General features: G+C 46.5%; 1 protein-coding gene across 6 annotated transcripts in view; it reads left to right on the plus strand.

Moving 5' to 3' along the window:
- The window catches only part of HSPG2 (heparan sulfate proteoglycan 2), a 173,273-nt gene that overhangs the window by 120,387 nt on the left and 29,744 nt on the right, over positions 1-23,142 (plus strand). For all 6 annotated transcript variants that reach the window (XM_056795621.1, XM_056795623.1, XM_056795625.1 and 3 more), the window contains 22 exons: positions 350-497; positions 676-827; positions 1,828-1,963; positions 2,053-2,204; positions 3,779-3,926; positions 4,176-4,327; positions 4,806-4,941; positions 5,497-5,648; positions 7,604-7,751; positions 9,274-9,425; positions 10,989-11,133; positions 11,905-12,056; positions 12,735-12,870; positions 13,080-13,231; positions 14,185-14,326; positions 15,346-15,497; positions 15,655-15,802; positions 16,919-17,070; positions 18,550-18,706; positions 20,359-20,510; positions 20,656-20,797; positions 20,904-21,047. In XM_056795621.1, the coding sequence (XP_056651599.1) occupies positions 350-497; positions 676-827; positions 1,828-1,963; positions 2,053-2,204; positions 3,779-3,926; positions 4,176-4,327; positions 4,806-4,941; positions 5,497-5,648; positions 7,604-7,751; positions 9,274-9,425; positions 10,989-11,133; positions 11,905-12,056; positions 12,735-12,870; positions 13,080-13,231; positions 14,185-14,326; positions 15,346-15,497; positions 15,655-15,802; positions 16,919-17,070; positions 18,550-18,706; positions 20,359-20,510; positions 20,656-20,797; positions 20,904-21,047 (3,250 nt within the window). The remainder of the gene's footprint in view (positions 1-349; positions 498-675; positions 828-1,827; positions 1,964-2,052; positions 2,205-3,778; positions 3,927-4,175; positions 4,328-4,805; positions 4,942-5,496; positions 5,649-7,603; positions 7,752-9,273; positions 9,426-10,988; positions 11,134-11,904; positions 12,057-12,734; positions 12,871-13,079; positions 13,232-14,184; positions 14,327-15,345; positions 15,498-15,654; positions 15,803-16,918; positions 17,071-18,549; positions 18,707-20,358; positions 20,511-20,655; positions 20,798-20,903; positions 21,048-23,142) is intronic.

A 23,142-nucleotide genomic window follows, 5' to 3' on the forward strand; every position in this document is an offset into this window, starting at 1 on the left:
TGACTGAAACCATCCAACCCCGAGCTCCCCATCAACCTGTGAGGTCCCCCATCTCCCAGTACCCCCTCTTCCCTGGGAGCTGCCCTTTCTGTAATAGTTAAGGTTCACAAAGTGCTTTCATCACAACCAGCCTGCAATGGAGGGATTGGGAGTGTTTGCTGCCTCCCAGTCCCTGTGAGGGCTTAGAGCTCATCTGTGACAGCACATGGGGCCATGGAGCCCCCCAGCTCCAGCATCACTCCCTTCCCACTGTACACCATGGCCTTCCTGAGTCCCAGGACCCCCGGACCTCTGGAGGACGTCTCCCCTTCCCTCTCCTCATCTCTCCCTCCTTCTGCCCCTTGTACAGGACCACGGGACCTGGCTACGTCTGTACCAGGTAACCCCGGCCGACTCTGGGGAGTACGTGTGCCGTGTGGTCCGTGGCTCCCGTCCCCATGAGGCCTCCCTCGTCATCACAGTCCAGCCTTCCCGCTCCAGTGACGGCTCTATCCCAGGTGATCACCCCGGAGCCCCTGCCTTCTCTTTCCTCCCTTCATCCCGGATCCTCCTTTCTCCCCCCATACCCAGGATTCTCCTCTACCCACCTCCGCCATCTCCCTCTCTACGGCCTCTTCATTTTCCCCATCTTTGTGCCTTGTGTCTTCACCATCTCCTTTGTTTCTGGGACCACAGCCCCAGCCACCCCCGCACCAGTCCGGATTGAATCCTCATCCCCAACTGTGGTCGAAGGACAGACGGTAGACCTGAGTTGTGTGGTCGCTGGGCAAGCCCATGCCCAGGTCACTTGGTACAAGCGAGGAGGCAGCCTCCCTGCCCGACACCAGGTATGGGGTCTCTCTCCCAAAGAAGAGCCCACCAGAGGCACGGAGGGAGGGGAGATGAAGGAAGCCCTGCTGTGTGCAAGGGAAAAGATTCTGTACTGGGCAGGGGGATACAGAGACAAAGGGAAAAACCACCTTTGCCCTCAAGGACTTTACCCTTTACAGGCAAGTAACGCATATTTTTAAAAAATGGTAGACCCATGATCATTGAAGGCAAGAGGAACCCTAGCTGCAGGGATCGGGAAAGGTTGCCCACTGGAAGTGGCATTTGGCCTTAGTCTTCAAGAAGTAACGGGTGAATGGCTCAGCTCATTGGAGGCAGGAAGAGCTAGATTTAAATCCTGCCTGAGACACTAGCAGTGAAACCCTGGGGAAGTCACTTAATCCCCATTGCCAGCAAAAGTCAGTTTACTGGCCTCAGACACTTCCTAGCTGGATGAGCAAGTTCTTGAACCCCCATTGCCTAGCCCTTACCTCTCTTCTACCTTGTAACCAATACTCAGTATCAATTCTAAGATGGAAGGTGAGCATTTAAATTTTTTATTACTAATTATTGATATTGATGTTATTGTTAAATATGTTATATATTACAATATTTTATTATACTATCATATTGATATATATTAATATGAAATATAATTATTTGTATTTATAATAAAATTTTAAATAAAATTTTAAGCTTGTTGTTAATACACAGTATTAATTCTAAGACAGATGGTAAGGATCTAATTTGGTTTTTAAAAGTGTTTGCTGGCCTCAGACACTTCCTAGTTGTGTGACCCTGGGCAAGTCACTTAAGCCCCATTACCTAGCCCTTACTTCTCTTCTGCCTTGAAACCAATACTTAGTTTCAGTTCTAAGATAGAAGGTAAGAGTTTATTTAAACATTTAAAAACTAAAATGAAAGGTTTGTGGCTTGAGTCACTGACGGGTCAGGTAAAGGCTGGACTAGATGCCCAGAGGGCTCTCGTTCTGTCTCTGAGGTCCTTCTGTGTCCCTGCAGGTCCGTGGCTCCCGCCTGTACATCTTCCAGGCCACCCCCGCCGATGCCGGGGAGTACGTGTGTCGTGCGGCCAATGGGATGGAGGCCTCCCTGACGGTCACCGTCACCGGATCCCAGGGCGCCAGCTTCTCCTACCGTAAGTGGAGGCCTCGGAGGGGCAAGGGGCCGATCTGGGAGAGCCCTGAGCCCCTGGAGCACCCATAACCTACCCTGTGTGCCCCCCAGCACCCGGCGTCACCCCCCCGATCAAGATAGAGTCCTCTTCCTCTACCATCGAAGAGGGGCAGACCCTGGTTCTGAACTGTGTGGTGGCTGGGCAGGCCCATGCCCAGGTGAGCTGGTACAAGCGAGGAGGCAGCCTTCCAGCCAGGCACCAGGTATGGCCTTGGAAACAGTGAAGGGAAGATGAATGAGGCTGGGGACTCTCTAACGGCCTAGGTCCTTCCCTCCAGCCCCTCCTCCTGAGGATGGCTCTGGAGGCAGGCAGGAGCGCCCTTAAGGACATGGAATAGAGCATGGACACTGTGAGGGTCATGGACATAGAAGGCACTGAGGAGGCACAACCTAGTTGAAGAGCAGATGGCAGGAACAACTAGGTAGCTCAGTGGATGGAGAGCCAGGCCCAGAGAAGGAAGGTCCTGGGTTCAAATCTGGCCTCAGACACTTCCCAGCTGGGTGACCCTGGGCAAGTCACTGAACCCCCATGGCCTCGCCCTGACCACTCTTCTGCCTTGGAACCGATACACAGTGTTGATTCTAAGACAGAAGGGAAGGGTTGAAAAAAAAGAAAGCAGTAGGATGGAGAGTCAGAGTCTTTAAAGACCTCAGCATCAGATTTCCTGGGTCATCCTTCTCTCCTGCTGCCTTTCAGACAGCTCTCTATTCGTGAGCCCACATCTCCTGAATATATCTCCTCCTTTCCACCCTTGTGGCTGTTGCCTCCTGCCTGGGGACCTCCTCATTGGTGCCCCTGCCTTTGGGCTCTCCCTTCTCTCATCCGTCCTTCATACAGCTACCAAGGGGATATTTCTAAGGCCAGGGTCTCCTGACATCACTCATGGACCCAAGAGTCCAAGTCCAAGACCCAAGCAGCTCCCTGGGACCTCTAGCATCAAATATGAAGTTCCCTGTTGGGCACTGAAAGCCCTTCCCTCTATCCCACCTTTCCGGTGCAATTATGTACCATTGCCCTTCAGTCGCTATACACCAGAGCCAGATAGCCTCTTTGCTGTTCCCCAGACACGGCGTGCCACCATCCATCTCCAAACTTTTGTTCTGGCCCTTCCCCAGCCTTGGAATGCTCCCTTTCTGTGTACTTTAGCTCCTTGCAAGATGCTGCTCAAGGGTCACTTCCTCCTTTAAAAAATTTTTTTAATTTTATCTTTATTTTATTCCAATAACAAATTTCCACGTAAGTTTTACAAAGTTTCATGATTCACGTTCTCTCCCTCCCTTCATTTCTTCCCCCCTCCCAGAGTTGATAAGCAATTCAATCTGCTTATACATTATTATCACGCAAAACATATTTCATTTTTGTAAAAGAACAATCTTAAAAAATCAAACTCCTAAATGTAAACCCAGATAATCAAGAGATAAAGCCTGTCTTCATCTACATTTTTATTCCAAAAGTTCTTTCTCTAGATGTGGATAAGCATTCTTTTTCATAAATCCCTGGTGATTATAAGACAGGCCACCTCTTTCAAGAGACCTTTCTGATGTCTCCAAACATTGGTGCTTACCCACCCCACAATTACTTTCTTTCTCATTTTTCTTGTGTATATATATTTGAGAAAGAGGGGTTTGATAATGTTCCCTGCCACCTAATAGAGCATAATCTTCTGGAGGGCAAGGACCATTTTGTTTCGTGTCTCTATGACTTAGCCTAGCATTTCCTCAATCCTTAATCAAAGTTCCTTGAACCTGATTGAACGGAATTATTTCTTGGAATCAGGTCCATGGATCTCAGCTACGCCTGCACCAAGTGTCTCCAGCTGACTCAGGCGAGTATGTGTGCCGGGTGGTCAGCGGCTCTAGCCACCAAGAAGCTTCTGTCCTCGTCACCATCAAACCTGAGGGCTCTTTGCATGGCTCTGTCCAGAGTAAGTGGCCTCAGGTCAGGAAGGGCTTGGGCCTTGGGCATCCCTAGAGAAGTCCTGTCCAGGCACTTCTGCCTTCCCTGGCTGGTGTCTAGGGAATCCTCCTACTTGTTCCTCAATGAGAGGGGAGTCAAGAAGCTGATTAACTCAAGGGCAATCCTGGGGTCCCCCTGCCCCATAGTTCTATTCAGGGGTCTCCATCTCTGTCAGAGAAGCTGTGCCAGAGCCCTGACCTTTCCTCTGTATCCCCAGCCCAGGACATCACACCGCCAATCAAGATTGAGTCATCTTCCTCATCTGTAGCTGAAGGCCAGACCCTAGACCTAAACTGTATCATCACAGGGCAAGCCCATGCCCAGGTGACATGGTATAAGCGTGGTGGTACCCTCCCTGCCCGGCACCAGGTATGGATCAATCTGGGACAGGTCGGGAGACAGACAGGCCTGAAGGGCTTGGGGCCGGAAACTCTCTGCTCCCCACGATGGAGGTTCCCCAAGTTCCTTGTTTTTGTCTTTAACTTATATTTTTTTCATTTAATACAACTCTCATTTTCTCTCTCTCCTATCTCTCATTTCCCCACCTTGGGGAAAAAAAGGAAGAGGAAATCAAAATCCTCATAGCAAATATATATAATCAAGGACAACAAATTTCTACATGAACCATGTCCTAAAAATGTGTACATTTGTGTTTTGAATTGGATACATATGTTTTCTATGTATGTTTATCAATATGTCTCATTCTCTACCCAATTCATTGTCAAGAGGCCCCAGGTCCTTGTAATGGTGTTTCCTGCTCAGGAGGGGAGCTTCTTGGAAGCCCTTGGCCTTACCCTGGAGAATTTCTGAGCCATTTTTCTGGTTTCTCTCATTTTTCACTGCTCAGGTCCATGGCTCTAGGCTACGATTGTATCAGGTGTCCCCAGCTGATTCTGGAGAATATGTGTGCAGGGTGGTCGGCAGCTCCAGCCCCCAGGAAGCCTCTGTCCTTGTCACCATTGAGGCTGAAGGCTCCAACCCTGGTGAGGGTCCCAGTGTCATGGAAAGGGCTGCTGCGGGGCATGTGGCCCCAGAAAAGCCCTGCCCCAACGCCTCTTCTCTTCTCCAGAATGTGCTTAGGAAATTCTTATATCCCTGTTCCGTCTGTGGCTGATCTATCTCTCAGTTGGCCCTGGGTCCCAGCCTAAGACATTGTAAGGAGGTAAAGAATGTGGAGTTAAGGACAGCTAGGTGGCACGGTGATTAGAGTGCCAGGCCTGGAATTGGTGCCTGGTTTTGAATCTGGCCACTGGCCAAGTCACTTAATTCCGTTTGCCTTGCCCTTACCCTTCTGCCTTAGAATTGTTACTAAGACAGAAAAATTGGAGTTTAAGGAGAGAAATGTGGAACTGAGAAAAGGTTATCAGATCCCATCCTCTCCTTTAGAAATGAAGGAACCTCTGAGGATTTGCCCAGGCTGTGTCTAGTTTTCATCTCCCCACTAGGACACATTGCCTCCCATTCCCCTGCCTAGGCCTCCCTATCTCCTTGCCCAGAGAGACTATGCCAAGGTCTTAACCAGGCCTCTGTGTCCCCAGCCCAGGGCATCACACCCCCAATCAGGATTGAGTCATCCTCCTCATCTGTGGCTGAAGGACAGACCCTAGACCTGAACTGCATTGTCGCCGGTCAGGCCCACGCCCAGGTCTCATGGTACAAGCGAGGGGGCAGCCTCCCAGCCAAGCACCAGGTAAGGGCCAACTCAGGGAGACCAGGAGATGGATGGACATCATGAGAAGGCAGAATGGGGGAACAGAAAGACACCTGCCACACTTGATATAACTTATATCAGACTATTTATCAGGGAGATGGGAAGGGAAGGCGAGAATCTGAATCACAAAATGTCAGAAAACAATCATCAAACATTATTTCTATGTGTAATTTTAAAAAACTCCATTTTTAAGCACCTTTTAAAAAAAAGAGAGACTCTGAAATCAAAGTTTGTTCTATTGTTTTCAGTCATTTCTGATTCTTCAAGATCTATCTCATTTGAGATTTTCTTGGCCAAGATACAAGAATGGCTTACCATTTCCTTTTCCAGCTCATTTGAGGATGAGGAAACAGAGGCAAACAAAATTAAGTGACATTCCCAGGGTCACCCAGCTAGTAATTATCTGAGCTGGTAAGTGTGAGGAAGATGACTCTTCCCAGCTCTAGGGTCAGTATCCTGTTACTATGGCGCCACCTAGTGGTGACCTGGGCTCAGATTCCCTTCTGCAAATTCTGCAAAAATCTCAGTGACCCTGGGCAAATCACTCTGAATACCTCTCCTCTGCTCAAGTCCCTCAGATCTAGAATGAGAGGATTAAACTTGATAATCTCTAAGTCTGAGACTTTCTAACTGAGGGCACCCTCTAAGCAGATCAGATTTTCATTCATTCATATTTCGTTGCTTTTACAAAGGAATGCCTTTCGTTTTTACATCATGGCATTTCCTTGGAACAAAGAAATAAACATTTTTAAAAATCAACAAACATGACTTAAGAGAAAGAACGTTATCCACATCCAGAGAAAGAACGGTAGGAGCAGAAATGCAGAAGAAAAACATGATTGATCACATGGGTCGAGGGGGATATGACTGGGGATGTGGACTCTAAGCCATGACCCTGGTGCAAATATCAATAATATGGAAATAGGTTTTGAACAATGATACATGTATAACCCAGTGGAACTGCTTGTCAGCTCTGGTTAGTGGGGGTGGAGAGGGGAAGGAAAAAACATGAATCTCTTTTAAATTGCCTATTTATATCCTTTGACCAGTTATCAATTGGGGAATGGTTCTTATATTTATGAATTTGACTCAACCCTATACTCAGTATATTTTTGAGAAATAAGGCCATTATCAGAGAAATTTGTAAAAAAATTTTCTATTACCACATTGTCTATATTATATTTTAGCATATTGTAGTTTCACAGATTCTCTCTCTTAATTAGATCTGTTTTTGCTTTTGCATTGTCTGACATCAAGATGGATACCTCCACAATTTTTTACTTCAGCTAAAGTGTAATAAATTCTGCTCTAGTCCTTTATTTTTAACTTCATTGTGCATCTATCAATTTCAACTGTGTCTCTTATAAACAACATATTGTTGGATTCTGGTTTCTAATCCATTCAGCTACCTACTTTCATTTTATGGGTGAGCTCATCCCATTCACATTCACAGTTATGATTTCTATATATTTTCTTCCACTGCATTTTCTTCCATTTCTTCTTTCTTTTTATCTTATCCCACTTTTATTTTGCTTTTAACCACTGCCTTCCATAATCCTTCCTCTATTTTACCATCTCTGCCCCTCCTTTTGCTTTTCCCTTTCTCCTCCTATTTCTCTATTGGGTAAGTTACATTTCTATACATAACTGAGTGTGTGTGTGTGTGTGTATATATATATATATTCTTCCCTCTCTGAACCAATTCCAATGAGAGAGGGGTTCAAGCATTGCCTGCTGGGCTCTCCCTGCCTCCCTCCCCTCGCAATTTTCTTCTCCATTATTTGTTCCAAAATTTGATTTGAGATGTTTTGAAAGTTGTTTAGAGAGGAAAAACTAAAACTAAAAAAAAAAAAAGTTGTTTGGAGGGGAATGTTGAAAGAGTTCAGCTAGGTGACTCCATTCCCATTCCTCTCGTCTTTTATCTCTTGTATCAGGTCCATGGCTCCCGTCTGCAACTATACCAGGTGTCTCCAGCTGACTCAGGAGAGTATGTGTGCCGAGTAGTAGGCAGCTCCAGCCACCAGGAAGCCTCCGTCCTTGTCACCATTGAGGCCCAGGGTTCCAGCCATGGTTCTGTCCCTGGTAAGGACTCTTCTAGGTTTTTGGAATGATGTGTAACCTTAGAGCAGCCCTATTCCATCCTTGACCCATGCTTGGTGATTTTATATACTCTGTGGTAGTAAAAGCAAGAGACTGATCCTCAGGACCAAGCAGGTTTTCAGCCTGACTTAGGCTACCATCACAGTCACAATATTTCAATTTGTTGGGGGGTTTTTACCCTTATTTTTTGTCTTGGTATCAGCTCTAAGATAGAAGAGCAGCAAGGGCTGGGCAATCAGGATTCAGTGACATGCTTGTACCCCTGAGAAAACCCAGACTCAGAAAGGGGAATGGCTCCTTCCCTAGTCAGAATCAAAGCTAGGTTTTCTATACCATGAACCAGTGAGAAGAGTGGTCCAAGATTTGAAGCCAGAATCCCAGGTCTGCTACCCAGGTCAAGAAGCATTTATTAGATGCTTGCTTTGGGGGCAACACAATGGATAAAGAGCAAATTTCAAATTGGGTCTCATACTTTCTAGCTGGTTAGCCCTGGGCAAGTCACTTAAATTCTTTTGCCTAGCCCTTGCCCTTTTGTCTTAGAGTTGTTATTAAGAAAGAAAGTAAGCATTTTCTTTAAAAATTGCCATGAGTCAAGCATGATGCTAAGTCTAGGAATACAAATAGAAAAGTAAGACAATAGAAGAGAGTTCCTGGATTCAAATCTGAGCTCAAACAAGTCACTTAGCCCCCATTGCCTAGCCCTTGCTGCTCTTCTGCCTTGGAAACTATACTCAGTATTGATTCTAAGATGGAAGGTAAGGGTTTTTTAAGAAAATAAGATGGTCCCTGCCCTCAAGGAGCTTGCGATCTAATAGGAGATATAACAATGTTATGGGTAGGGAGAAAAAGTTTTGTTCTTGGCATTCACAGAGATTGTGAATGGAGCTGTGAGATAGTACAGCATCCTTTCCTTCCCAGTATTGGTGGTAGTTTTGGTTTGGTTATTACTACCTGTGGGTCCTTGGGCAAGTCATTGTTATTCATTTGGGCCTGGGTGTCCTCATTCACAAGATGAAGGAGTTGAACCAGGTGACCTGTCAATCTCTCATCCCTAAATCTATGATTCTCTGACTCCCACGTCTGGGAATCTTTTATGACATTTTGCCACCATCATTTTCTGAGCAGTTGGATGGTACAAGGCTTATAGTCAGAAAGACACAAGTTTGACTCCTGCCTTAGAAACTTATTATAGCTTCATGATCATGGGACAAATCTCAAGCCTCAGCTTCAGTTTTCTCATATGTAAAATGGGGATGAGTAATAGCATCTCCCTTCCAGGAGATAATATATGTAAATATTATATATGTATTCATAGTATATAAATATATATATAATATATGTAAAGATAGATATAAAGATAATATATAAAAACACTTTGCAAGCTTTAGCATGCTTAAAAATGTTAGCTAATTATTATTATGTTCCCATTATCCCTGTAAATTTATGCTTTTGCTTTCCATTGTCTCTATCTGAGAAGTCCTGATCAAACTTCTTCGTTCTCCAGGCCTAGGAGTCACTCCCCCAGTGAGGATTGAGTCTTCCTCCTCATCCATCATGGAAGGACAGACTTTTGAGCTGAACTGTCTGATCTCTGGACAGGCCCATGCCCAGGTCACCTGGTACAAGCGTGGTGGCAGCCTCCCCGCCAGACATCAGGTAAGAAAGGCATGGTTGCTCAACCTCATGTTTTCCAAGAAGAGAATGGGTTCCAGAGGCAGGGGACCCTCTTGACCATCCATCTTCTCTTGGGCACAAGCCCAAATTCACCCTAATTCCAGCTGTTGGACCTCTGAGAGACTGCTTAGCTCTGACATTGGAGGCCTAGAGACCAAGAGTACTTGCATTAAGTCTCCCAGGGAAGAGTCTATGAAACCAGTCTGAATACCTGCCTGGGGCCTGAAGGGACCTGTTGTACGCCTTGTCTTTTGCAGATAGTAGCCACCTCTCCTATTCCATTCAGTAGACATATTTTAAGTGCCTGCCATGAACCAGGCACTGCCCTCGGCACTGACTATGTGAAGGCGAAAATTAGGAAGACGCTGATGTCAGGGAACTTCTTTTCTACTGTCAATCCATCCCCAAATCTAAGAATTTTCTGGGCTGTGTGACCCTGGGCAAGTCACTTAACTCAGTTTGCCTTGCCCCTTACCCTTCTGTCTTAGAATTATTACTTAGACAAAAAATAAGAATTTTTTTTAATTTTAATTTTTAATTTGGACCAAGCATTATGCTCAGCTTATATAGTCACTTATTACCAGGCACTAGGGCTACAAATATATTTTTTAAAACTGAAACAATTCCTGCCCTCAAAGAGATTATATTCTACTGAGGAAACAACACATAACATATAGAGTGTCCCAAAAAGCTTAGTACAGAAAAATGATGCAGGTCAAAGCTTCTATGCTAATCAGTGGTGGAATCAGACCTGTGAGAGGTTGTTATATATCCAACCTGGGAGCCATAGGGAGAATAAGTATTTTTTTAAATGTGTTTGGACAAAAGAAAAATTCAAGACTCGGGAGTCAATCAAAATTTGAAGAGAGTAGCAACTAGGTAGTGGGTAGAGCTCTAAGCTTAGAGGCAAGAAGGACTTGGATCCAAATCTGGCTTCAAACTCTTTCTAGATGGATGATGCTGGGTAAGTCATTTAAACCCAGTTACCTGGCCTTTACCGCCCTTCTGCCTTGGAACTAATACTTAGCATCAATTCTAAAACAGAAGGTGAGAGTTTAAGAAAGAAAAAGAAAAGGAAGAAAGAAAGAAAGACAGAGGAGAAAGGCAGGAAGAAGAAAAAGAAAAGAAGAAAAAAGAAAGAGAAAAAGAAAGGATCAAGAAAGAAAGAAAAAGGGGGAAGGAAGAAAAAAAGAAAAAGGAAGAGAACAGAGGAAGAAAGAAAAAGAAAGGAAGAGATAAAGAAAGAAAAAAGAGGAAGAAAGGAGGGAAAGAATTATTTTGAGAAGACCTGGGATTAGGTCTAACTGAATTAAAGTGATTGATTCTTTCAGCAGCTTCAGTATGGCCCAAGGCCCTGGAGTCCAAAATGGGGGTCTGAGGGAGGGAGAAAAGGAGGCCCTGACCTGGTTCTCTGGAGACTCCTCAGGCTGGGCTTAGAATGGTGCCGGGAAGGCAAGTCTAGGAGGTGAGGGGTGAGAGAAGATGCAACATGCACCTCTATCTCCTGGTCACCTCCCAACCTCCCCTCTTCCCACCCTGGCTCAGGTCCATGGCACCAGATTGAGGCTGTCCCAGGTGTCACCAGCCGACTCGGGCGAGTACGTGTGCAGAGTGATTGGCAGCTCCAGCCCCCAGGAGGCTTCTGTCCTCATCACCATCCAGCAGCAGCGGCCAGGCCACCACTTCCACCGTGAGTTCACCTGGAGTCAATGTGACCTGCTGTCATCTCATTGGGAAGAGTTTTGTCTTAGGAGAGATCACTAGGCAGCATAGTGGATAACATACTAGATGTGGAATTAAAAACTGAGTTCATATCCTGCCTCAAACACTTACTAGCTGTGTGATCCTCAACACAAAAAAATCCCACTCAGCCTTAGTTTCCTTATCTGTAAAATAGGTATAATAATAGCACCTACCTCACTAGGCTTTTGTGAGGATAATATAGGTAAAATGTTTTGCAAATCTTAAAGCACTATAAATGCTAACCATTATTATTGGGAAATCAGCTATGGATGGAGATGCAGATGGCCTGGGTTCAAATACTAGCTCTACTATTTGCTACCCTTGTGACTTTGTTGATCAAGTCACTTAAGCTTAGGCTTCCTTATCTATAAAACAAGGCAATCAGAGTAGATATTGGTACATAAAATATATCGATGTCCTTGGCATCAGAAAGACCTGATTTCGAATCCTACCTTTCTACTGCCACACTTAGCTGTGTGACCCTGAGCAAGTTACTTAATACCTTTGGGCCTCAGTTTCCTCATCTGAAAAATAATGATGTTGGACTTGATGGCCTTTAAGTTCCCTTCCATCTCTAAATCAATGGCCTCACGATCCTTTCAGATCTAATTTTCATGCCCCCTAGCTAGAGTCTAGTGCTTTTTTTACCCCCACTGACCCCACTGGGTTCCTTCCTCTTTTACATTCTTACCCTTCCTTTCCTGTCTCTCCCCCTCAGCCCAGGGTGTTGTGTATCCTGTCCGAATTGAGTCCTCTTCTTCTTCCCTGGCCAACGGACAGACCTTGGACCTCAACTGCCTGGTGGCCAGTCACGCACCACATACCATCACATGGTACAAGCGCGGAGGCACTCTTCCTGCTCGACATCGGGTATGCGGGCTTCTGGGGAGCCCAGAGAGGAAATTCTAGATAGAAGGTGGAGGGGAAAAGGAAAACAGGTTTGGGAACAGGATGAATTCTGAATTCATGAATATCATGAATGTCATGCCTGGTGCCTAGTAGAAAAGCCGATGTCCTAGAATCAAGCGCCTGAGAGCCATTCAGGTGTCAGGACCCTGGACAAGGCACCAGGCCTCTGGGTGTCCTAACAGGGATTCTCAGCCTGTGGTCTGGAAACTCGGCTTGCAAGCTTTTGAGAACTGTGTTTCAGGATATTGGATTTCCTGTGTAATTCTTTGTGTCTTATTTTATGCATTGAATCATGCTTCGAAGAAAGGTTTTTAGAGGCTTTCCCAGGGGTCTAGAACACCAAAAAGAACTGCTGTAATAGTCTCTGAGGTTAGCCTGTGATGATGATACTTCTGCAGTACTCTAGAGCAGTAGAAGTAGAGCAGGGCTGGATAAAAAATGAAATGGTCCCTGCCCTCAAGGGACTTCCATTCTGGAGGAAATAAGAACTGGGCACCAATAAATACAAGACAAATCATTATGCTGATCTCTAATTCCATGTCCATCTCAAGGGTGGCACTGACGTTGGCTTGGCCTCAACTCCAGTTCCATAGGCAGTATTGCTAGTTCAAAGCCAAAGTCTGTTTCTCTTTCCCCCAGATTGTGGGCTCCCGGCTGCGGATCCCCCAGGTCACCCCTGCTGACTCTGGAGAGTATGTATGCCATGTCAGCAACGGGGCCGGCTCCCAGGAATCCTCACTCATCGTCACCATCCAGGGGGGTGGCTCCTCCCATTGTAAGGCCCCTTCTTCCTCCTCTCTGTCCTCCAGGGGTCTTCTGGGTGGCTCACTGGGCTGGGGGTAGGGACTGACTAGGAGTCTTGGCTGGGTTGTGGAAAAGCTAAACCATGGATGATAAACAAACCCTGGCAGGGGTCCCATACTGGGGAAAGCCCAGCCTCGCTCAGCCTCACCTTTGGTTCTTACTTACCCTCTCTCTCGGCAGCCTCAGGCATCACTCCTCCTATCAGGATTGAGTCTTCATCCCCGGTGGTGACTGAAGGGCAGACCCTGGATCTCAACTGTGTAGTCCCTGAGCACAGCCAAGCCACGGTGACGTGGTACAAGAGAGGGGGCAGCCTGCCTGCCCGCCACCAGGTACAAGTCGGGCAAGGGGTGATCTCCATGTAGGAAGGACCCCTGAATGAGGGCATGGGGTGTGGAAAGGGGAAAAGGAGAGAAGAAAGCAGAGGCAATTCTGGGGGCAAGGGACAGGGGGTCCAAGATTCAAAATGCATAGTGCATCATAAGGTAGACTTGGAATCAGGAAGACCTAGTTCAAATCCCACCTCAACCACTTACTATTTGGCTGACTCTGAGCAAGTCATTTGAATCCCTCTGTGCCTCAGTCTCCTTACTTATAAAATAAGGGGGTGATGATTTTCAAGGTCCCTTCCAGTTCTAAGCCTGTGACACTACTATTAGAAGACCCCTGAGCCTCTTTGGCTCCTGCTAGAAACCCCCCTCTAGAACTGGAGACCCTCATTATTTGGGACCCCTGGCAACAAACATGGTCTGGCAGTAATGATTTTTAACTCAGAACCAGGTCAGAAGTCTGGGATTCAAGGTCCAGCTGTGTCATTAACCAGCTATGTGATCTTAAGTTGGTTCCTCTCTCCCAGCTTCAGTTCTTCATCTGCCAAACAAGATAGTTGCTAGTGATATTTGTAACACACCAAGGGTTCAAAACTGGGCATGGAAGTATGTAGATGAAAGTTAGTAGAGGCAGGTGGGAAGATAGGTATGGCTCAAGGAACATAAAGGTAGACAAAGGGGATAGTGTGGGGGAAACCAAGCCCCATTTAAGTCCCACTTGGTATTTGAAACCTTCCTTGACTGCTTTAGCCTTCGGTGATCTCTGGGGGGCTAGGAAATGAGGGGATTAGACTAGAGGACCTCTAAGGTTCTTCTGGTTCTGATAACCTATGAGCCCCAGTGCCTTGGCTTATCAGCAGCCAAAAAGAGTGTGAGAGGGGAGGCAAGGAGGAAGCTGAGCCTTTGACATCCCTCCATCAGCCTTCTTTTCCATCCCCTCCTCTCCTCCATCCCAGGTCCACGGCTCCCGGCTCCGGCTAAACCAAGTGACATCATCTGATTCTGGAGAGTACGTGTGCCGAGCTAACAACAACATAGAAGCCCAGGAGACCTCCATTGTGATCTCTATCCTCTCCAACAACCCCAGCAACCCCTCCTGTGAGTCTGATCCTGATCATTGACTCCTCAGTTCAGCTGTTCCATTATCAAGTGCTTCCTTTGTGTTGGGCATTTTTAGAGTGACTGGGAATGCAAAGGAAAAAATGAATGAGTGCCCGCCTTCCAGGGGCTTGTGTTCCACACTAGGAGCTGGTCCAATACTGGGTGACCTGGGTCTTCACCCTAACTCTTCCACTAACTCCTTGACTTTCCCTTGTCAAGTCACTTCTCTCTGTGGGCCTCATTTTTTCTCTCATCTATAAAATGCAATAAAGCATGGTGTCATCATACACAGAGTCCTAGATTTGGAACCTTCTGAATCATCTTGGACAAGTCACTTGCCCTTGTTTTTTTTTAATCTGTAAAATGTCAGGGTTGTGCTAGGTGGCCTTTACTGTCTAGTGCTAAATCTAGAGACTTTTGTCCTTCCTTCCCAGGACTAAGAGGGTGATTTGGAAATATCAGGAGTGAATTAATATGAGGCTGTGGTATTGTTATTATTAGGACACTTTGGGGAAAGTGCCTTGTCCTCCCCAAAACCACTGCCCTGGGATCCCAGAAGAGCAACAGTCTAGTCTCCATAGGCAGGCTTGGCCTGGGATAGCCAAGAAGCCCACTAAATATGTGGTCCTCCCATGTGTCTAACCCAGATTGAATCTCCTGCCAGCACTGGGAGGGAGGGAAGGGAAGGAGGGAGACAAGTTCAATCATGTAACTTGGGAAAACTGGTGTGGAAATTTGTTATTCCGTGTAACTGGTAAAAAATACAAATACAAATACCTAGTCCTCAGGGTAAACTGTGCCTTCACTGGCGTTGTGGATAGAGTGGATGGAGTTAGGGAGACTTGCGTTCAAATCCCTGCTTAGATACTTACTGACCAGCCACATGACAATCTTTCAGACTTTCAGACTGAAAATGATGGAATTGAATTGAATGATGGAAATTAATTTAAACTTGATGGCCACCACAGTCCCTTGTAACTCTGTCTGCTCCGCTGACCTGCCCTTTCCCCTCTTAGCCCCAGGAGCTACATCACCTATCAGGATCGAATCCTCTTCTTCATCTGTAGCCGAAGGACAGACCCTGGACCTGAACTGCCTCGTTTCTGGTCAGGCCCATGCGCAGGTCAAATGGTACAAGCGTGGGGGCAGCCTGCCTGCCCAGCACCAGGTATGGGGCCTTGGCCTAAAGGATTCCTTCAGCCAGGAGCGTGCTGCCCAGGGCCCTGGTCTGCCGGGGCTCCAGGAGGGCTCAGCAGGCATGGAGGGATGGCCGATCAAGGCAGGATCAACAGCGAGTTCCTTCCATCATTTTCTCTCTGGCTCAGGTCCACGGCTCCCAGCTGAAGCTTTTCCAGGTTTCTCCAGCTGACTCGGGAGAGTACGTATGTCGAGTGATCAGTGGTTCCGGTGTCCAAGAAGCCTCTGTCCTTGTCACCATTGAGGCTGCTCACCCTAACTCTGGTTCTGTCCCAGGTAAGGGCTCTGGCATCAAGGAAAATGGGCCACAGAGGGAGGAGAGATCATGCAGAGAAGGTGGAATTGGAGGCAGGGCGAGGAGGCCAGGAATGGACCCAACACGCCTGGTTGTGGCTGCTTTCTGAGCCAAAACAAAATCTCAGAGAATATCTAATCTGACTCCTGCCTGAGCAGGAACTCCCGTGTAATAACTCATCCAGCCTCTGCTTTTGATCCTTTCATGACAGGGAACTCACTCCTTCCTAAAGTAGCCCATTCTCCTTGGAGCAGCCTGTGATCAAAATTTTCCTTCCATATCACCTTTTAGTAAATACTCTTCTAAAAGTTACTTAAGGCTGCTTAACTAAAATGATTCTCAGCTCATTATCCGGGGAGGCACTCCAGAGGGAGCTCAAGCCATGACATTCTAGAATCACTCTTGCCTTCAAGGGTAAGTGAGCTTTGCTCTGGAGACTCCTCTCAGGGAGTAGGAATTGGCTAAGGCTACGAGCCTTATGGGCTATAGTTCAGGTTTTTAAATTTTTTTATTTTAATAACAAATTTCCACATAAGTTTTCCATTGTTATATGATCCAAATGGTCTCCCTTCCTTCTTCCCTCCCCCCCCTCAGAACTGGAAAACAATTCAATCTGGGTTATCCATGTGTTATCATGCAAAATATATTTACATATTGTTCATTTTCTTAAGTGAATAATCTTATAAAACCAAAACCCCAGAACGTATGCCCAAATAAACAAGTGAAAAATCATAGGCTTCCATCTGCATTCTTACTCCAACAGTCCTTTCTCTGAGGGTTGATAGCATTCTGGGTGTCTCAGTGGATGGAGAGCCAGGTCCTGGGTTCAAATCTAGCCTCAGACACTTCCTAGCAAGTCACTTAACCCCCATTGCCTGCCCCTTAGCACTCTGCTGCCTTAGAACCAATACACAGTACTGATTCTAAGATAAAAGGTAAGAGTTTAAGACAAAAAAGTGGGGTTCGAAATCAGGTGTGGTAGGTAATCTGAGTCAGTCTGGGCTGCTCAAGATGGAGCTAGAGAAAGCTGGAGCAGGGAGAGATAGCCATTCTGCGGGGGAGGTCCTTGTTTGCTGATGCCCCTTCTGTGCCCACAGCCCCAGGCATCATCCCGCCCATCAGGATTGAGTCCTCCTCCTCCTCGGTGGCAGAAGGACAGACAGTGGATCTGAACTGTGTGGTGACAGGACAGGCCCATGCCCAAGTCTCATGGTACAGGCGTGGGGGCAGCCTCCCTGCAAGGCACCAGGTATGGGAAATTCGAGGGCTGGGGAAACCTTGGGGAGAGGGAGAAATCAGAGTCCTGCCCAGGAAAAGAAATGGTTCGAAACCCCTGAAGTGCACAGTGGAGACGGGTCAGACTCAGTGGTGAAGGGAAGGGTTAAGAGGCACAACAGAGAGAATCAGAGGGTATGGAACGATTAGAGGACACAGGAGGGTCAAAGAGAATTTATAGGATTCCTGAGACATACATTCAGTTATAGCCTTCAGACTGATCAGGGAATGTAAAGATCTGTTGGGATAATTCGGAATAAAAATTAACAAAATATGTTATAACAAAAATAAACAATATTCATTTAAGAAAGGGGAGAGAGAGAGAGAGAGAGAGAGACGGAGAGAGAGAGAGAGATGGAGAGAGAGAGAGATGGAGAGAGAGAGAGAGAGAGAGAGAGAGAGAGACGGAGAGAGAGAGAGAGAGAGAGAGAGAGAGAGAGATGGAGAGAGAGAGAGAGAGAGAGACGGAGAGAGAGAGAGAGAGAGAGAGAGAGAGAGAGAATTGGGACATTAATGCATGGCTGGTGGACTTGTGAATTCATCCAGCCATTCTGGAGGGCAATTTGGAACTATGCCCAAAGCGCACTAAAAGACTGTCTGCCCTTTGATCCAGCCATAGCACTGCTGGGTCTGTACCCAAAAGAGATAATAAGGAAAAAGACTTGTACAAGAATGTTCATAGCTGCGCTCTTTGTGGTAGCAAAAAATTGGAAAATGAGGGGATGCCCATCAATTGGGGAATGGCTGAACAAATTGTGGTATATGTTAGTGATGGAATACTATTGTGCCAAAAGGAATAATAAAGTGGAGGAATTCCTGGAGACTGGAACAACCTCCAGGAAGTGTTGCAGAGCGAGAGGAGCAGAACCAGGAAAACATTGTACACAGAGACAGACACACTGTGGTACAATCAAATGTAATGGACTTCTCCATTAGTGACAATGCAATGATCCAGGACAACTTGGAGGGATCTATGAGAGAACACTATCCACATTCAGAGGAAAAACTGTGGGCATAGAAATACAGAAGAAAAAACAACTGCTTGACTACATGGGTCAAGGGAGATACCACTGGGGATGTAGACTCTAATTGAACATCCTGGTGCAAACACCAACAGCATGGAAATAGTTTTTGATCAAGGACACATGTAATACCCAGTGGAATTGCGCATCAGCTATAGGAAGGGGGGGGGGGGGCAGAAGGGAAGGAAGGAATGTGATTCTTGTAACCAAGGAATAATGTTCTATATTGACTAAATTTAAAAAATTTAAAATTAAAAAAAAAAAGAATAGTCAAGCAAAACAGAAAAAAAAAGAAAGAGAGAGCATGGGTCCTAGTGGTCAGTGGTAGCAAGCAGGGTATATGGCTAGTCAAAGGGCCTGAGAAATTCAGAGTCATCATCCCTGCTCCCCTGTCACTTCCTAACCTTCCTATGTCCTCTTTCACTGCCCAGGTCCATGGCTCCCGGCTACGGCTGAACCAGGCATCCCCAGCTGACTCTGGCGAGTATGTATGCCGGGTGCTCGGTGGCCCCAGCCCCCAAGAGACTTCGATCCTGGTCACCATCAAAGCCCTAGGCTCCGGCACTGGCCCTGTCCCTGCTGTCCCAAGTGAGTGCCTTTGGGTGGCTGAGGCCATGAGAATTAGAGGTGGGGCTGCTGCTGATTCTGGGGTTTGGGAAGAAACTCGGGATCCTAGTGGCCATCAGGAATATGGATGCTAAATCTGCTTGAGCATTTCCTATGCCCTTCTGTGGTGCCTCCCCCAACACACACTCTCTTTCTCTCTCTCCCCCCACCCTCTTTGTCTCTCTCTCTCTCTCTCTCTCTCTCTCTCTCTCTCTCTCTCTCTCTCTCTCTCTCTCTCTCTCTCTCTCTGTGTCTCTCTCTCCCCCTCCCCCCCTCTCTCTCATGTCTGTCATGCTAAAGGCCATAGATCTTCTGTTTAAGAAATAAGAAATGGGGCACCCAGGAGAGAGAGAGAGATAGAACTCTGCTATATCTCCTCAAATACCTAACGATTCGGGGATAATCCAATCCAAAAACAACATTGAATGGATAATGCTAGGGAGAATATTCAGATGAAAATTGGCAGCGACCCTCCTTACCCTTTAGGAGATGACAGTCTTCTAGGGAAGGGTGAGTGTTGTGGAGGATAAAGTGGGGAAAACCTCTGGGGAGACATCCCTTTTAGTTGAAGGGATAATAGAAGGCTTTATGAGAGGATGCGATCTCTAAACTCAGTCTTGAGAGGAGAGAAGGTTTCTGTCACTAGGAAGCTCTGAGGAAGCAACGTGCCAGGAGGGAGAGGGCAGCATCGAAGAAGCATGTAGGTGGCTCCGTGGATGGAGAGCCAGACCCAGAGGCGGGAGGTCCTAGATTAAAATCTGGCCTCAGACACTTCCTAGCTGTGAGACCCTGGGCAAGTCACTTGACCCCCATTGCCTAGCCCTGACTGCTCTTCTCCTTTGAAATCAACACACAATAATACAGAAGATAAGGGTTTAAAAAAAAAAAAGAGGGCTCCTTACTTTGTCTGAAATGTATCTGTCTACTGATCCATGTATACGTGTTTACCCCCAGGTAGACTGTTAGGCAAGAACCATTCATTAGTTTTGGTCTCTGTATCTTCTGCGTCTACCACCTCTGGGATGGGGTGGGAACTCTCAGTGTGGAAAAGCTCTCCACTGGTTACAGATCAGCCATTCTCCCGCCACTTTTAGTCGCATACTCACTGAGAGATTACATGAACTGACCCTGCTCCCATAGCTAGTCGATTTATAACTATATCTCTATAAGAAGCAGGATTCAAACCTAGGTCTTCCTGACCATCTGCTATCCCACCATACCCATCTTGCCTTGCACATAGTAGGCATTTGCTTGTCTAATTGAATGGCAGTAGAAAGAGGACTGGATTTGGAAGTCAGACTATTTGGGTTCAAATCTCCACCAGGCCCCTTACTGGCTGTGGTGACCTACCGTCAGTCAGTCAACAAGCACTAATGCCTTCTGTGAGGCAGCCGGGTGACTGTAGATGGAAGCCAGGCCTACGGGTGGGAGGTCCTGGGTTTAAACCTGACCTCAGACACTTCCTAGCTGTGTGACCCTGGACAAGTCACTTAACCCCCATTGTGAGAAGGTGGATGTTGTGACCTCTGAGATTCCCTCAAGCTTTAGCTCTGAGACCCTTTGAATTAAACTAAACTTGGAGTCCTTGAGGGACGATGACCTCCTGCCCTCTCCCCCACTGTGTGTGCCTGCAGCTGCCGCCACCTTCATACCTATCAGAATCGAATCTTCGACGCCCTCGGTGACTGAAGGGCACACCGTGGATCTGAACTGTGTGGTCGCTGGGCAGCCCCGGGCCCAGGTCACATGGTACAAGAGAGGAGGGACCCTCCCCGCCAGACATCAGGTATGGAACTGCCCACAGTCTCCTCCCACATCCTAAGCCCTCCTGGGCTTTGTATCTTGACTGGTCGGGCGGCTTCCTTGAGCCTGGAAGGGGGCCTCCCTCCCTGAGCCCATCTGGAGCCTCTCTGGCCCCACTTCCCCCTCAGGTACACGGCTCCATCCTGAGGCTGTACCAGGTATCTCCGACTGATGCAGGCGAGTACGTGTGCCGCGTGATTGGTGGCTCTGGTCCTCCCCAGGAAGCTTCTTTCTCCATCGCTGTTCTGCCTTCCACTGCTGAATCCTACCGTGAGTTGGGCCCCCCTCGCAGAGCAGGCCCTGCCCTGCCCCTCCAACCCCTCCCCAGGCCCTCTCCCCGGGCCCCCTTCCCCCGCTGAACCTGCCTCCCCTCCAGGCCTGCAGAGCCCTGTCATCTCCATCAACCCTCCCAGCGCCACCGTCCAGCAGGGCCAGGATGCCACCTTCAAGTGTCTCATCCACGACGGGGCAGCCCCCATCAGCATCGAGTGGAAGATGGCACGAAACCAGGAGCTGGAAGGTGAGCAGAGCCTTGGAGGGAGCCGGGCCTGCCTAGGGCTGGGTGCTGAGGAAGTCAGGAATCTCCTGCCTTGTCTGGCATGAGAGGAGGAGGCCCAGGGCAAGAGACTTGTCTGTGCAGAAAGCCCATGGTCAGAGGTCAGGAGGGATAACCCAAAGGCCTGAAGGAAGGGAAGCTTGTCTGTTAGGCTTCTAAGGGAGGATTCTTTGGGTGTTTAGAAGGCTCTCACATCAAAGAAGGACATTTTAATTTATTACTAATAAGTACTTATTTAATAAGAGCTTTTAATTTAAGAGTAATTTTATTGACATTATGAATAGATATTTAATATGAGCTTTTACTATTAATTTTATTAATATTACTAACATATTTAATGTGAGCTTTTAATTTAATATTAATGTTATCAATACATTATTAATAGATACTTATTTAATGAGTTTTGATATTCTAATATATTACTAACATTTCTTTAATATGAGCTTTTAATTTAATATTAAATTTATTGATAAATTATTACTAGATACATATTTAATAAAAGCTTTTATTAATTGTTATTAATAGATATTTAACATAAGCTTTTATCTTAATATTAATTTTATTGATATATTATTAATCAATACTTATTCAATATGAGCCAGCCTTTGTATAGTATTTTAAGGCTTCCAAAGCACTTGATAAAGGATATTTCATTTGATCTTCATAAGAACGCAAAGTGCTATTTTCCCCATTTTACAGACGAGGACAGTGAGGCTGAAGGGTTAAATGACTTGCCCAAGGTTACAAAGCTGGTCTAAAGAAGGATTATGAGCTCAGATCTTTCTCATTCCAAGTCCAGCACTTTGCTGAGTGGTCATGTGCTCCTCACCTTCAGGGAGTGGGTGACGGGTCACTTGGTGGAACCATGCTGGGGACTTGGTCATCATATAGCTCTCAAAGGCTATGCCTTGATGCCTTGGAATTTGGGGAGGTTTTAATCCTTACCTTCTGTCTTAGAATCAATACTGTGTATCAGTTCCAAGGTAGAAGAGCTGAGAAATGGGGGTTAAATGACTTGTCCAGGTTCACACAGCTAGGAAGTGTCTGAGGCAAGATGTGAACCCAGGGTAACCTCCTATCTCTAAACTTGGCTTTTCTATCCACTGAGCCACCTAGCTGCCCCCTCTAGAGGATGCCTTTTGATCCTGTGACTCTCCCTTAGGATATATACATCAGACCACCTGATCTTGACAAATGAGTAGCATGGGGCCATGAATCATGAGGCACTGGAATGGCCCAGGCTGGAGATGCCTTGATCATATAAAGACACGTTTTCCCATGGAGAAGCAACAGAGTGTAGTGGAAGGACCACTAGACATGCAGTTAGGAGACCTGAGTTCAAATTGCAAATCTGACCAGAACTTAGACAAATTATGTTAACTTTCTGGCACACATTTTTCTCATCTGTAAAATGAGTGACTGTACTAAATGGTCTCTAAGGTCCCTCCAAATTGACGTCCTATGTTCTAGGGTTCCTCCAAGTTCTGGCCTTTTTTGTTCTCTGACCCTTTCCCATTTGATATTGTGTTTAAAGGGCTTTTCAGATCTCTTGTTCTGTGCCTTTTGCTCTAAGATCCCTCTTAGTCCTGATGTTGTATGTTCTAAAATCCCTCCAAACTCTGATGTTCCCTGTTTTAAGGTTCTAAGCTCTGACTTTCCATATTCTAAGGTCCTTCTCTGCCCTGTGTTCTTAGGTCCTTTCATATTTACCATTCCGTTTTCTTCCAAATCTAATCTTCTGTATTCTAAGGTCCCTTCCTAACTCTGATATTCTGTGTTCTAAGAACCCTCTTCCAGCTCTGTAGATCTCTTCCAGTTCAAAATGAGGGGATGCCCTTCAATTGGCTGAACAAATGGTGGTATATGTTAGTGATGGAATACTATTGTGCCAAAAGGAATAATAAAGTGGAGGAATTCCATGGAGACTGGAACAACCTCCTGGAAGTGATGCAGAGTGAAAGGAGCAGAACCAGGAGAACATTGTACACAGAGACTGACACACTGTGGTACAATAGTACGTAATGGACTTCTCCATTAGTGGCAATGCAATGTCCCTGAA

This window comes from Monodelphis domestica, chromosome 4 (assembly GCF_027887165.1).
Source record: "Monodelphis domestica isolate mMonDom1 chromosome 4, mMonDom1.pri, whole genome shotgun sequence".
Taxonomy (NCBI): domain Eukaryota; kingdom Metazoa; phylum Chordata; class Mammalia; order Didelphimorphia; family Didelphidae; genus Monodelphis; species Monodelphis domestica.